Below are 16140 nucleotides of genomic sequence, written 5' to 3'. Positions count from 1 at the left end.
ATCCCAGGGTTCAATATACATAACATCTTAAGATTTCAACTCAAGGTCAAAAGGAATACATTTAGTCCACCTTTCTTTCTTTTTTTTAGAGAGAGAGCATGAGCGGAGACAGGGAAAGGGAGAGAGACTCTTAAGCAGGCTCCACTCCACGACAGTGAGATCATGACCTGAGCCAAAATCAAGAGCAGGACGCTCAACCGAATGAGTCAGCCAGGTGCCTCAAGCCTACCTTTCTTTCACTAGACTTCATTTAGCCCAACTGAAAATACTGAGGAGGGAGCACTCTATCCATCTTGGCTAATCATTCCAAATGTTCCCTTTTATCCACCTCCCTTTCACCACAAAAAAAAACCCATGAATATAGTCTGAAGCCACTATATGCAACGAAGAGAGAAAACACTGGCCCAAAAAAAAGGTCTTTTTGCCATGAGTTGGCTAGAGAAACAAGTAGGTAATTTGCTTTTTTTAAAAATGGGAATGATAGTGTGCTACAAATCATCTAATATCCTAGATGTGATAATGTAAAAGACATCTCTGTGAATGAGAATAAGCCCAAAAAGATGACATACATGTTTGATTAGCCACTCTCACGCCTTTCACCGGCCAGTAACTATACTGACTGTATCACACACCAGCCTCATTCACAATTTCTGTTACACTCAAACTTAAAAAAACAAACAAACAAAAAACTTGAGCTTCTAATTTTTGGTGGTGGTGGCAGGGGGATTCCTATTTCTTCCCCTGAAAATCCACTTCTAGCTTAAGGGTTAGAAAATAAACTTCTATAATAAATATACAATATAGAATATATATTCATTTAATAAAACCTGAGTGCCAAATATGGCCTCATATAATAACATTTCGTGATTTCTTAGAACCTTAACTTCAGCAAACCCCGAGTCAACTACAGAAGACGGCTGCCTCTCTCATGGGCAGGACGAGCGTAGGGGACAGACTGGACCACTTTCCCTGTGTCGGCCGTGGCTAACTGACGTATACTCTCCGTTTTGCTTAGGTCCGATGCCGCCGTCACATCCCCGCACCGCAGGCCTCCTCCTGCCGCCGTCATGCCATGCATCTCACGCACATCCTCCCTGACAGAGCTCATCAATTCCTATTGCTTTTCACCAGGCCTCGGCTCTGGCACTTTCCCCTGGGGAGACCTTTACTGGTCTCCATACTTAACCCTTGAACCCAGCCTAATCCATCAGCCGCACTGAATGAACGGTGATAGAGCATGTTTCTCCCTAAAGACAGGCAGCCAACCTCTCCACTTAAACCTCAGAAAGAAAGCCATCAACAGGGTCTGCTTTCTGTTTGTCAGCGTCTCCAGCGTCTCTGCTCATTGGCGTTTTTATTGTTGCCGCGCCCAGCTGCTTGAGTCAGGGGAAGTGCCATTCGAGGAGACATCAATTAAGTGCTCGTTAAATGCTATAGACGCTCTTTTGAAAATATCCCCTGGGACTCTCCCTGGGAGTTCCCAAAAGTAGTGGAGGCCACAGCTGTCACTCTAGGATAGGGTTTCCCCAAAGTCTGGGAGAACAGCTTCATAACCCACGCTCTTATGCACTATCGACCAGGGAGTAGAAACTATGGCTTTAGACGATGAAATCTAATCCTCTTCATTAGGGAAAGACAAGCAACGCTAGGCAAGAAACAGTCAATATGTAAACAGACTGTCTGAAACCTCCTTACCTCATAACCAAACTGCAGCTCATCAGAGGTCAGCATGATGATATCATCGTCGATAGCCAGGACAGCCTCTGTCTCGATTTCGTCGTAAGGGAAGAATCGGTTACTCAATTTGTTTTCAGCAGTCCTCACAACTTTTAATGGAACCCGGATTTTGGGCCAGAGAGAGTCTGGGGGGGCAAGAAACGAGGTATGCATTACTCTTCTAACCTCTGTGAGGAGATAAAGCAGTGAATGCACCATGCCACAGATGTGATGGAACTTAACTTCCACGGCTCCCACTCAACCCACACGTACAACTGTGCACGGGGGAGCTCTTACAGATGCCTGGTTATAAAATTCGGTAAGTACTTCTGTCCTCTCTAGGTCCTCACAACACTACTCAACCTCAAGGCTGTCTTAGCCAGAGTGCACAGATGGCTTCCGCTCACAACTGAGACACAGAGAAGCAGAGAGACCCAAGATCACAACAAGAGGAGGGGTCAAGTCCACACTGTCTCATTCTCAGGCCCAGGGTTTGCTACCAGAATTCCACCGGCTCCCCTGAATACCTCCAGCCAGGCACACCCCAGCTCAAAGCATGCCTCCACTCTGCCAGCAAAGACAAAGCACGCGCTCGAGGTGTCTGCCCCGATGTGCCGGCCTCCACAATGCAATCGCAAACAGAGATCAATGCCACTAAAATCCAGCCCTCAAAATGGGTCTCACTGAACGACGTGGGTTTCTTAACTTAGCACTTTATCCCCTCAACCACCCCTTCGCTCTGATTCACTAGGTTTGGTTTCTCATCATGACCAATTTACAAAATAAATATCAAATTTCTAGGTCCAATTATGCGGGATTTTCTAGTATACTGAAGAAACACCAACCCGTGACCTGCCTTACATTTTTTGCCATTCTACTCTGAAATGATTGAAGCAATTCAACCACAGGTTCCTTATTTTAAAATGGTGCATTTAGCATAGCACCCCTGTCCATAGACCTCAGGGTTCTTTATAGAGGGTAGTGTGTTCTTCACACAGCATTTGTCAAATGACAAGAGGAAAGCTAGGTGTCATACTGGTTCCCAAAACTCCATTGTGTAATTGTGGAAAGATGCAGTCTGCGTGGGTCTTGAAGTTGCAAATGCCTGTGGCCGCTCCCAGGTCCCCATACTAACGAGAAGTGTGGTGAGGGAGAGTCAGAAGGGAAAAGGCTGTCTTTACTGCCTTCGGATGAAATATCTCACTAAGGTACATTTTATAGTGTATCCATGTAACACATTGTTGGGACACTTCCAGAGTCCTGGAAGAAGCCGGCACAATGGAGGCCCTGTAATTAAGGAAGGCATTCAGCCTTAAATAAGCACAGAGCCTGAAAAAGCAGTCAACTCCAAGAAGTATGTTTGGGAAAAGACTGAACTGAACACCAAAGAAATGATCCTATGGGTCACTGCCTTTTAATCAATAACAGTAGTTAATTATAGTTTCCTTCTTGGCACAGAAGCACATAATAAATAACTTTGGAATAAATGGACGGACACAGGACTTGAGAGACTGAAGACCTGGGTCCTGTATTACCTATGGGGTCTCAGGCAACTCCTTCTCGTTCTGCTCTAAGAATAAGCAGGGGTGGGGGGAGGGCACCTTTACTAAGCAACTAGTATATGCCACACACTTTGTAGATGCAACGTCATTCAATCCTCCTGACAACCCCGTGGGGCAGAAATTATTTACAAAGTAGTAGCAGTAGTTACAAGGCTCACAGAGATTAAGTAATTTGGCAGGAGTTACAGAGCTAATAAATGAGAAGGCCTGTGACTGAATCTAAGTCTGTTTAGCATCAAAAACCAAACAGAACATGTACGATCTATTGCAGCTTGAACACCTCATGCTTGTCTAGATCTGGGACAAAACAATGAAGTTCAATGTTTTCTCCAGCAGTCATCCTTATTCTCATTTGCTCCCCACTCCCTCTTCCAGGTAAATAAAACCCCTGGCATAAATCTACTGTCTAAATCCTTATAAAACATGAATCATAACGTCTAAAATATAAGAGGTTATAGCCCCACCTACTAGACCACTGAGTCTCAAACTTTCTGGTGTCAGGATTCCTATAGGCTCTTAAAAATCGTTGAGAACCCTGGGGTGGGTGTGGGGGAGAGGGGGATATGGGTGATGGGCATTGAGGAGGGCACATTGTTGGGATGAGCAGTGGGTGTTGTATGTAAGCGATGAATCATGGGAATCTGCTCCTGAAGCCCAGAGCACAGTGTATACAATGTACGTTAGCTAACTTGACAATAATTTATATTATAAATAAATATATATATCGTTGAGAACCCCAAAGAAGCTTTCCTTATATGGGATACACACACACACACACACACACACACACACACACACACACACACACTATTTATTTGTATGAGAAATGAAAACTGAGGAAATTTTAAAACACAAGAATACACAAGCACACATTCCACTAGCCACTAGATTGATGTTATCCCATGTTACGTAGCCTCTGAAAAACTCCTCTGTCACCTTGTGAAAGAATAAAGAGTGGGAAATGGAGGTGACTTAGTATTATTATGAACATAATTTCAACCTCCCAGACCCCCTGCAAGATTCTCATGGATGTCCAGGTCCCTGGACCACACTTTGAGAGCTTTTGTGTTCAGATTTGGGTGTCACAATATGGAGAAAGTTACAACAACCTGGAAAACAGTCTGGGAGGAGTGACAGGGGCAGTGCAGGCACATGAATCCAGGATTTCTATGGAATGTTTAAAGAAACCAACTGTGCCAGCTGTCAGCGTACTGCCCCTCAGCTCCAATGCCACCCTTCATTGCCCTGTTTCTCATACTGGAACTAGATCCCGTATACACTTCCCTTTTGCCAACTAGCTCAATTCTAGGCTTTGTCTGTGGAGGGTGCTGGAGGGACCCTTGGGAGGGAAGGGGGCTTTTCTTCTAGGTTTCAGTGTGCCTCTTTAACTTCTTGCTCCTTCGGTCCTTGGCCAGAAGACAGACAGGCAGCCGCACTTCTCCCCACCAGGTGTAAGTGGCACCTCTAAGGGGCCCCTTCACAACAGGTTCTGCAGAGACCCCCAAGAGCAATGCAGCTGAGGGTCCCTCGCCATGGGTGGTTCCACGGGAGCTCACTGAAGCCCTCAACAGTTTCCTAGTAAGTTCAAGAACACGCTCTGGATAGCTTCCTATTGAATTCCGTGGGTACTGAAGGGGAGCGGTAGATTTCCCGGTCACCAGACTGAGCCTGCAACCCCCGCACACTTCACTATGCAGTGGGCTACGTACGGTCACACACTCTCCAACAAGGTCTGAATCTCACATCTAGCTGGGGAAGGGGCTCCTGTTATCTTTACAGTTTTTACTTCTTAGTCACCAATCACCCGTTACTGGTTAATGATTCTTTATATTAAACTTTTCCTGTTCAGGTTACTGGTGGTTTCGGTCTTCTACGTTGGCCTTGACTAATACATTAGGCTATCAGGAGGGTTATCAGATGAAAGGGGAATTGTTCTCCATGGCCTCTAAAGTTAGAACCATGACCAGTAGCTGGGTGAAAGTTGCAGGGAAACGGATTTAGATTCAAAATAGGTAGGAATCTTCTGATGGCAGAAACTGTTTTAGATACAGTGAAATGCCTTCAGCAGTTCAATGCACCCTTTTACTTGAAATGTACTAATTTAGGTCAGATTTCTACTCGACATCATATGAGAAACCAAACAAGATGTCTCTAAGGTCCGGGATCACATAAGACAGTAATATATCATAGAAAGAACAGTCTCTGGGGGTGCCTGGGTGACTCAGTCAGTTAAGCATCTAACTCTTGATTTTGGCTCCGGTCATGATGCCAGCCAGGGTCATGGGAACAAACCCTGCATTCACTTGGAGCCTGCCTGGGATTCTCTCTCTCTCTCTGTGGCTCCCCAACTCACACTCACTTTCTCTCTAAATAAGAAAGAAAGAAAGAAAGAAAGAAAGAAAGAAAGAAAGAAAGAAAGAAAGAGAGAGAGAGAAAGAAAGAAAGAAAGAAAGAAAGATGAAAGAAAGAGAAAAAACGAACAGTCTTTGGGAAGAGCTTCAAATCCCAGGTGTACTCCTTACTAGTCATGTGATCCTAAACAAATCAATCGTGTTTAACCCGTGTCTTCAACTACGAAGACAGAATAATAACACTATCTTCCCATCACTGACTGTGAGAATGAACATGAAAGCAATTAGCAGCACAGCGCCTGGCACATGGCAGATATCCAGTAAATGTTAGCTGTGCCTTCCTTTGAACATATGTGTCTATTTACAGAACCAAAGGACTTCTTTTGAACCTTAGGGGTGCCAAAGTGGTATATGTTAGATCTGATACATTACTCTGAAAATCCAGTGGCATCACCCAGCTTGTACCTTCCATATCCACTTTTATGTATGTATGTATGTATGTATTTACTGAGAGAGAGACAGAGACAGAGACAGCGTGAGCCAGGTAGGGGCAGAGAGAGGGAGAATTCCAAGCAGGCTCCACACGGTCAGCACAGAGCCCCATGTGAGGCTCGAACTCACAAACGGTGAGATCATGACCTGAGCTGAAATCAAGAGTTGGGCACTTAACCGACTGAGCCACCCAGGTGCCCCCATACCCACTTTTAAATAAATAGGATCCCTGCCATTATTAATCCTCTAGAGCTGAGACAATGGAACACAGAAATGAAGCAAAAGAACACAAAGTAACAAACAGCTCCTCTTTCTGCAGCGTGTACAGACAACAGGCTAGCTGCTTGGGTTGAGTATGAACTTTCCTCTGCCCCGCATGGGATTTGGACTTCCACTTGGTGAATGTGCACAGCATGTTCGAAGCACAGACGGCTTTCCACATGTATCACCTACATAGCCAAAGAATTACTTGAGACAATATCCATAGGGAACTAACTTGCCCCTGCCCTTGTAAAGTCTTTGATGGGGAAGTTTTAGGGAACGATGCAGGGCCAAGGAGGATGATATGGGCCAAGGAGGTGAAGATGGACACGGGACTACCCTTCCCTGTTCCGAGTCACAACTCGGGAGCCAAAAGTCAGCCAGGGCGAGAGCAGTCTCCACCTCAACAGTCAGCTGTCTATGCACCATCATTAGCACAGACAGGCCTCCCAACAGAACTCCCAGTTTCTCGCTTTCACACTTTCAAGTAAAATAGGCCTCCAAGAAGAGGAACTACCATTCGCCCGGGCTTCAGCGTTCCTTCTGTGGAGGGCAGCACCAAAAATAAACATTATAAATTACCCCCTGCCCTTCAAGTAGATAATTCGGACGTGGGATTTTGATTGTTTAAAAAATTAGGACAGAAGCTCAAGGTAGGAGAGAAAAATATGGGTGAGAAAGAAGAACTTTTTCTCCCCTTTCCATTAGTATTTTCAAAAGAACAGACTTACTCTTCTGTCTCTCTTTTGAGTCCCTGGCAAGGACCTAGTTCGTCTACATAATCCCAAATCAGAGAACAGACAAAGCGTGATGATCTGCCTACTACTAAATGGTAATCCAAATAGATACAGTGGGGCTTTGTGCAAAGGGCATGAGCTTCGCATCCACAGAGACACGTGTTTATTTCTGGCTCTGCCATTTGCAGTTTTGTGATTCGGGCAAATTACACGTCTCATCGGGAGTTTCATTTTTGTAAAATGGGAATAAGAACAGCTTCCTGGCAGGTTTGTCCTAAGGACTAGAGATAATATGTGTAAAGCACCTGGCACAGTGCCTATTCCTGGGATTTAAAAGGTACATAATACGTGGTTATAAAAACATCGTATCGTTTTCATCTTTATAACTGGGTTCTTGTAAAGTCTCACAAACTTCACTTCTCCCCTGACAATCTGAAGAGGTGTAGACACACGGCTGTGCGGAGGCCCCTTAGGATGCAGAAGGACACAGTAGCATAGCCAGAGACCTTCAGGCTCCAATTCCATTGCTGAGCCCAAATGGGGTCTCTTTTTCTGTACTCCTTCTAAATTCTAAATGAATTCAAAACAATGTACCTTATGTCTCATCCTGTGAATCTGCAGCTGGCAAAATAAAAATGTCACCTTCCATTCACACAAAGTAGTCTGAAAAACAAGGGTTTTCCAAGCACATTGCAGAATTTATGAAAAACAAACAGCTGAGCCAGGTGACCTGATAACTTCACAGTTAGGAGCTTTAGTCTAGCTCTAAGGAGAAAAAGAACTCCTTGTGTTGAGGGTTTTTTTAAAATGCGTACTGATTAATGGTTTTCTCCATGTTGGATGCCAAGAAAGATGTGAGCAAAGAGAATTTTCCCTCCATCTTGGCAAAGGTACTATAAAATGCTCAGGTTGACTGAAGATGACCCCAAGCCCATCCTGGCCAACACTGTCACAAACACAACCACAGATCCATAAAATAAATGGTCAGATTATCTCCATACAAACCTTGAGCTCACTTCTGGAGTGCTCAAGCTGCTGGTGTCCAGCTGGTCCCCATGACGTTAATTCCCCATAGTCCCAGAGTTCAGCACAAATGCAAGGTGGCTGGCTGTGACTTCTACTTCTCTGTTGCCTCCTCTGGGTTGACCATCCCGACACACTCAGCCCAGCCCGCCTGCTAACAACTATCAAAGTCACAATCTGAAGCCAGGGAGCTCCTGAGGTCAATTCAAATTTAACACTGAAATCAGCTAAAACAGAAGGCTGAGTTAAACCTGTCTGAGATGTACAATGTAAGAGCTTCCTTCACACGGAGGCCAGGGGCCAAGCCAAACAACCTCTATATCCATCAAGTTTGGAAACTGAAGAGCTGGGGAGGAGGAAGGCAGTGGCTTGCCTTTTTTTTCTGACAGAGCTCGAAACCGATGTGACGAAAACTCGCTGGAAATTTCTATTGCCTAGTCTAAGTATTTACTTAAACTTCAAACCCAGCAATTTAGGCTTAAATGTAACCAAAAAGCAAAAAGTATTTGGTTGTGTTGGAGAGGGAAAAAAAAAAAAAGTGGTGGGGGGAGCCGGGGGGGGGGTGGATTTCTGCCTACATTAACCCTCCCAGCAGCAGACATGTTCACCGCAATATTTATTTTAGTAAATGTAGAGAAAGTGAAAAACATCATTTTCGCCTCTAATATTTCAAAGCCTTGGACTTGCTTTATAAAAGATATATATGTTACTAATGCCATACATGCAGACTCAGATGGCTTTGCTGGCATGAGGACCAGAGCTGACAGCCTCATTTACCAACTGAACAAACACCCCGCAGAAGATTAAACGTGGTTCACGCTCTCCCCAAACAACCACATCGCCAGAGCCCGAGTGGAGACCTAAAAACCACTGCGAGGGAAAAAAAAGCTGGTTCAGTCTCTAAACGTGTCAAATTTGGGGCCTCGTCGGTTGAGGGCTCGCTCTCTTCCCTGGAGCCAAAACATTACAAAAATAAACTAAGCTCCCGGTCGTAAAATTAACCACATTTTAGCAAGGTCTCCCCAAAATTAAGACTGAACACCCAGCTCCAAAACCTCTAGGTTTGTGTTACTGCTTTCCGTCAAACCAGGGCGAGGCGAGGGCTTCGACTAGGAGGGCAGAGAACGATTCCTCCCTTCTCACGGTCTGCGAGTGACTCGCACTGGCAAGAAATCATTCCCCTGGAGCGCGAAGTGCCTAACCAAGGTGTCGAAGGAAGGAGAAGCCTCCTTTGCATTTAGCTCCAGGATCTGCACCTGTGCCTACCCGGGCGGGTGGGGGCTCCCTCTGAAAGCCGGCGGCCTGCGTGCGCGGGGGCAGGCGCAGGAGGGTGAACGTGGCAGGATGCAGTGAGCTGCCGCAGATCCGAGCAGGGACCCACAGCCTTCCTTCTCAAAACAGGACTCGTCCCTTTCGAGTGCCAGACCAAGGAGCAGCACAACAGTGCCGGCCGGCTCACCCACCCCCCTCCAGGTGAGGCACCGGGCTGGGGCCTCTCCACGCCCCTCCCTGCTCAGCTCCCGTTTCCCTCTGCCTTTCCCTTCCTCCTGCCCAGTTCTTCCTCCTCCCCTCTCCTCCCTTTTCCTTCTACCCCTTTCCTGAGAGTCAAATAAATGAAACAAACAAAAATCCAGGAAACTGGTTGTTGGGAGGAAAACGGACTTGGCATAAAAAGATGTACTTAATAAGAAAAAGCACTGTTCTTTGGAGGGTAAAATGGGAGCGTCATTTAAAGTAGACATTTTGTTTACTTAAACCACGGCTCCCTAAATCTAGAGAGAAAGTGTAGGATTCTCTCAGAGAACAAAAATCCCACTAAGGAACACTTCTTAAATGTCTCAGGAGGTACTAGAGAATTTTCTTGGGGGTAATTTCTGATTGGCCTCACAGACAGAAAATGTTCTTCTTCCAGCCTAAACTATAGATCTACCGGGGGTAGTTTCCAGGGCTGACTATCCTGACTTCAGTATTCCCAATTAAAAGAGAATAGCCATAAAAAGTGCAGATACTACTGTCAGGCAATAAACTAGACCTTATCAGTGATAGTGGTGCACATTACAAACTTCAAACTCATTCCTTGCTCTAATCCATCAGAAACTTCCTGGCTTTAATAGGCTATAAAGGGCAGGAGCTTTGAAGTGCCTGGGATTAGGATCAGTAATAGACAGACTGAATGAGAAACTAAATGCAGGTGGAACGTACTCTATGCCTCCTGAATGAAAAAGAAATCCAATTAATCAAACAGTCCTCAACCCTAGCTGCCAGCGCCAGCCAGCAGCTCACACGGTGGCCAAGGCAAGGGACAAAGCGATTAGCGATGAACCGCCTGGGGACCGTAGTGCGCACTCACGTTAAGGAACTGATTCGAAGCCTGGAGACGGCATGCTCTGCTGACTTGCCCTGTTGGAAGTGAGGCCATCTTTTTTTTTTTTTTTTTTTAAGGAAAGCACAGTATCAGAGCCGAGATAAGGAAGGAGAAAACTAATGCCTTTTAAACTGAGCTTTCATGTAAACAAATCAGCTGAGATGGCCGAGGGAAGCTGAGGTCTGTTTTCCCAAGGCTGCTGGCCTTTGATCCCACTGATTCCTAAGCTCTCAGACCCTCGTGGCTGCAGCTCACACGTGAGCTGTGCGCTCAACCCTGGGCGCACAGTGAGCTGGGCCACCCCAGAACAAGAATGAGATGGCTGACTAAACTGGGGTCACGCTGCCTCAGAAATGGCATTACTGTTGACAAAGCAGGAAACTTCATGCAAGCCTAAGGATGCAAATAATGTGGCCGTCCCAAACTGACCCGGCTGGGAGGCGCGCCGACACCCAAAGCAGGCCGTTCCTGAACACAGCACCTTCCCACCCTTTTTACCTTCCGGGGGATTTTTATTCTGATTATTCCAGACAACGAGCAGCTTGGACAGACTGGGCACCTTGGACACTTCAGTGATGACCCGGAAGAGGCTCTCCACTCGGTCGTAGGTGAGGACGATGGCGGTAAAACCTTGGGACTGTGGTGGAATCAGTGGGAGGAAGAGTGGGTTGCTCACACTGCCCCGCTTCTGCAAGAGAACAGATGAATAGGAGTCAGCGAAGGGTCTAGTAACCATGGGGCTGATCTCTCTGCCACTGCTGTCAGCAGGCTAGAACGTGGGAGATTTGGTGGCTGTCACCATGACCAGCCCAAGAGCTTTTGTACGGACTCTCTTTAATTAACTTTAGCTCTGATGCCACTAAAACAGGAGCAGAGAATGTCTGTAGCCCAGAAGAGATTTCTAGTTAAACCCAGCAGATGAAATACATGCATTATCTCCATTCTCTCCTCAAGTCCACTAAAGTGACCGTAGATCGGAAATAGAAATGGACGACGACAGTGAAATGAGAGAGGCCACAACAGCTGATGAGCAGCAGGGACGGGTTTCTGAAAGACTGGAAGGGTGAAGTGGTAACGGGGCAGGAGAATGAGAGTGGAAGCGAAGTGCCTACACAGAGGGGGGCCCACGAAGGCAAACCAGTCCAAACTGCTCAGCCCCCAAAGGCTCAGAATGGAGTTCAGCAGGAACCTTGTGGGGTAAGAGGAGGGGCAGGGCTGAAAACAGGAAGACTGGTTAAAAATATGTGTAAGGAGCAAAAAAAGACCCAGATCCACAAAACTTCCCTTCACCCAGCCACTCAGCCAGAAAACTCCTCTTCTTGCCCACCCCTGCAGGGGGAGGGAGGTATATTCTCTGGGGAACTGAAGCTCTGGGTATGGAAATGTGGACACCTTTGGAAGGAAAATGCAGGTGCCAGTCTGTGTTCTGAGTGATGAGCCCCAGAGCCTTCTTGCTCTCCAGCTCCCCAAACGCTGGCGGCCATGGAGCCCACTTGCCCCTCTACCACCTCACAGCCCTCCGGGAAGTAGGCTTGCCCTCACACACAGAGCTTCCTTCCGGTCAGGTTTTCAGTGATTCCCTGGTAATTATGAACAGATCCTAGAATCACAGCCGTTTCAACAATATCTTCCGCATAATGACAGAAACCAAATGAACGAATAGAAAAGCAGGAACTCAGGGGAAACAGAGACAATAGAAAAGCAGAAGGATATTAGAACAACATCAATAAATTATATCCTCAGGAAGAGAATTTTTCATCCATGAAATAAGAATAAATTGCTATTTTTATTTAAAAAGATCTATCAAAGAACAGGAAAGAATACTTGAACATTAAAAATATAGCTTAATTTTTTTTAAAAGCAGGATTGAAAGAAAAAGGCAACATATTCCAATCTAGTGAACAAAAAGGGCAGAGATAAAAAACAGGACAAAAAAGATGAGAAAATCCAGGAGGTCCAACATCCATCTAACAGGTTCCTGAAAAAGAAAACACAGAATACAGAAGAAACAAAATTACCAAAGAAATAAGTTCTCAGAACAGTAGAAGAGACATGAGTTTTCAAGTTGAAAGGGCCCAAGAAGTAATTATCACATTGAATTTGAAAAAAAAAACAAAAACAAAAACAAAAAGCAAAACAAAATAAAATATATCAAAGCACATCACTTCTGACACTGGGAATAAAGAGTGTGAATACATAAAATGCATAAATCCTGGCAAGGAGGTCTAGGTGTGAGTTCACTGTACAATTCTTTCAATTTCTCTGTAGGTTTGAAATTTTCTCAAAATAAGGTTTAAAAAGTACTGACGGAAATTCAAATTCTTTGCTACCATTAAAACATTAAGTAACTTTTGATACAGTAATATAAGCAAAAATATTTTTGTACTGATAATAAGATTGTTAAAACAACTTTATATTTTTAAACAGCTTTTGTGAGATATAATTCATATAATATACAATCCACTCATTTAAAGCATAAAACGGTTTTTGGTACATTAATTTTTTTAAACCATGGTCAAATATAACATGAAATCAGCATTTTAACCATTTTTAAGGGTACAGTTCAGTGGCATTAATTACATTCACATTCATATTATGTGAAAAGTCCAGGACCGGACTTCATCTCTGTCAGAAGGTGGCTGAACACGAAATGTCCTATCTGTTATTCTGGCCGCTTACACTTCCCTAGCGTCTCTCCTACTCTGGCATTCCCAAGGTTCCCCTTCAACCTCATCCTTATCACTGATGGACACCCATCACCACGTAGAGGACAACAGCTGTTTGCCAGATGTAACAGTGTGGGACAGGAAATGTACACAAACACATGGAATACACATGGGATGGGAACTCACAGAGACTGAATGGGATTCCAGGAGTCCTAATGTAATCAGGATATTAAAGCCAGAACGTCCACAACAGGCCATAATTAGATTTCACAGCCACGAGACACAATAGGAAAGGCTATCTGCTCAATGCGGACTTTCTGTGTCTATGACCTCATGCTCTGACATTAAGCTGCAGTCTTAGGAAGGTGCCTGGACTTTAGCACCGGTACCCTAGCATCTCATCACATTTGTAGGAACCCCTTTTACTTTTCGACCCCAAATCTTATTCTTTTATCCTCCTGACTTTTATGGAAACTGGTCAGTAAGTAGCTTATGCTTAAGTCACAACTAATCCTGAAGGTGCATGGCCTCTCTGCCATCGCCATCCCAACCCACTCATTTACTCCTGCCAACACAATACTCTCTTACGCTTGAAAAGCACCACTTTAAGTGGAAAAGGCAGAAAAACAGATTTTTTGAAGAAGGGTGTAAACTAATGTAATGTGTGATGAAAGATTTACCGAGTATTTACTAAGCGTTAGGCACTGGGCTTTACACGTATTATCTCACTTGAGTTTCACTCACAACAACCCCCTGGTAGACACAGTTATTCTTATTTTGCAGATGATGAAACTATAAGATTAAAAATAGTGAATGATGTCTAATCATTTGCTTTACCAGAAAGAAAGAAAGAAAGAAAGAAAGAAAGAAAGAAAGAAAGAAAGAAAGAAAGAAAGAAAGAAGGAAGGAAGGAAGGGGAGGGGAGGGAATGATGCTAGGTGCTCAAGGTTACACAATGTGTAAGCTGTCTAGCTCCAGAACACTGGGTGGTGGAGGTTCACAGCCCTTCCCCATGCCCTCCTCCTCCGAGTCCAAGGCAGGCATCACCATTTTATAGACTCTAGAAAATGGAACTGTGGGGAACACCAGAGTTTACTACTTCTAACTCTTCTCTGAGACAAAAATGCTGGAAGTTCTTTACCCTTGATAATCACATATGGGCAAGAGCCCACCCCAAACTCTACGATTTCCAAAGGTACGTGGAATAAATATGTAACACTGACACAGAGGAAACACATAAATTAAAAAAGGTAAATACACCTCTAACACAGAAGGAAAAACTATTAAAACCCCAACAAAATGAGGTCTGTTCTTGGGAGAAGTGGGGAATGCTAGCACACTCGAATGCCTGTATGACATTAAAAGGAGAGGAAAGTTCCCTGAGAGATGCAAAGCTTGGTTTCGGAAAACGAATCCCTTGGAATTTAAACTGAGGCACCCCCTGAAGGGCATCACAGCTCTGATTTCAAGGCACTGCCAGGAGAAGGAACCACAGTCTCTGGCAAGACGACAGATCGGGTCTCATCCCCTTGGCCAGCTCCATTTGGGAAGTGGAGGGCGGTGGAAGGGGAGGAGGAGAGGCGGGGAAGGGGGTGGGTAGGACCCGACGGTAACTTGTCTTGGTGTACTACTTTTCCACACTACTCACTTGCACACCAGGTAAGGCTTGAGAAGGTGGAAGCAGAAGAGGCAACCTAGGGGCGCCTGGGTGGCTCAGTCAGTTAAGCGTCCGACTTCAGCTCAGGTCATGATCTCACAGTCCGTGAGTTCGAGCCCCGCGTCGGGCTCTGTGCTGACCGCTCAGAGCCTGGAGCCTGCTTCAGATTCTGTGACTCCTTCTCTCTCTGCCCCTCCGCCTCTCATGCTCTGTCTCTCTCTCAAGAATAAATAAACATTAAAAAAAAAAAAAAAAAAAAAAGAAAAGAAGAGGCAACCTAAAGGGGAGACAGCACACCAAGGAGCAGAATAGGGACTGAAATCTTACCAACACTTCCCCATGAAATACAGATCTCGAGATGAGCACAGACCTAACCCAGAAGCGGCCGAGCATGTATTTACTGGGATACGGGCTCAGTGCTTTACTGTAGGATATACCGCCAGGGTTATATGAGGCAGGTGACTTCAAAACCTGAGTCGACATGTTTGGGGTCAGTTTGGGAACTGTGTGTCCTTAATAGGAATCTAGATTCTTTCACTTAGCAGCAGTGTGACCGGGGCAAAGTACTTAACCTCTCTTGCACCTCAGTTTCCATAATTGTGATAATAATACTACTTCTCCAGCTATGAGAAATAATAAGAGTAATAATTTCTAACAATGTTAATTATTTACATTTCTTAATTGGCATTTCTTAACAACCAAGAGGCTGTTAATAAAAGTAAATATTTAATATATGTAAAGTACCTCACACATGCAAGCATTCGATAAATGGTAACCAATGGTTGACCCTGTGGGAGTAATAATTTCTCTGGGCTTTACTTTACACACGTCTTGAAAGTGGGATGGCAATTGTCAAGTCTTTTCCAGCAAGAAGTCTAGATGAAATCCTTCTTCCTCTCTACCTTGACCTTATCATGCTCTAGGGTCCTAGTTTATCCAGATTCTCTACCTCTACTCCTTCTCCAAATATACTGTTTTTATTTTCACAGTTTCCTCTTTTCCTTCCTACTCTTTATATTTTACCTTGAAAGCTCCATGAAAGCAAGAACCATAGCTGTTTTAACACCTAGCACCTAGCATAGTGCCTAGCGCTACCCGATGAAAACCTGTTTAAAAATGAGTAAGTCGGGGTACCTGGGCCGCTCAGTCAGTTAAGCAGCCAACTCTTGATTTCAGCTCAGGTCATGATCTTATGGTTCGTTAGATCAAGCCCTGCCTCAGGCTCTACACAGAAGGTGCAGAGCCTGCTTGGGATTCCTTCTCTCCCTCTCTCTCTGCCCCTCGCCTGCTCATGTACATTCTCTCTTTCT

General features: G+C 44.9%; 1 protein-coding gene across 5 annotated transcripts in view; it reads right to left on the bottom strand.

The window, feature by feature from the left end:
* EXT2 (exostosin glycosyltransferase 2) overlaps positions 1-16140 on the bottom strand; it is a 145312-nt gene that overhangs the window by 36615 nt on the left and 92557 nt on the right. For all 5 annotated transcript variants that reach the window (XR_006194093.1, XR_006194094.1, XM_042907045.1 and 2 more), the window contains exons 9-10: positions 11006-11195; positions 1696-1862 (exon numbers count right to left, since the gene is read on the bottom strand). Coding sequence is in view for 3 of the 5 variants with exons in the window: in XM_042907045.1 (XP_042762979.1) it covers positions 1696-1862; positions 11006-11195 (357 nt within the window). In the remaining 2 variants the exon portion in view is untranslated. The remainder of the gene's footprint in view (positions 1-1695; positions 1863-11005; positions 11196-16140) is intronic.

This window comes from Panthera leo, chromosome D1 (assembly GCF_018350215.1).
Source record: "Panthera leo isolate Ple1 chromosome D1, P.leo_Ple1_pat1.1, whole genome shotgun sequence".
Taxonomy (NCBI): domain Eukaryota; kingdom Metazoa; phylum Chordata; class Mammalia; order Carnivora; family Felidae; genus Panthera; species Panthera leo.
This window is presented reverse-complemented; position numbering and strand designations above follow the sequence as displayed.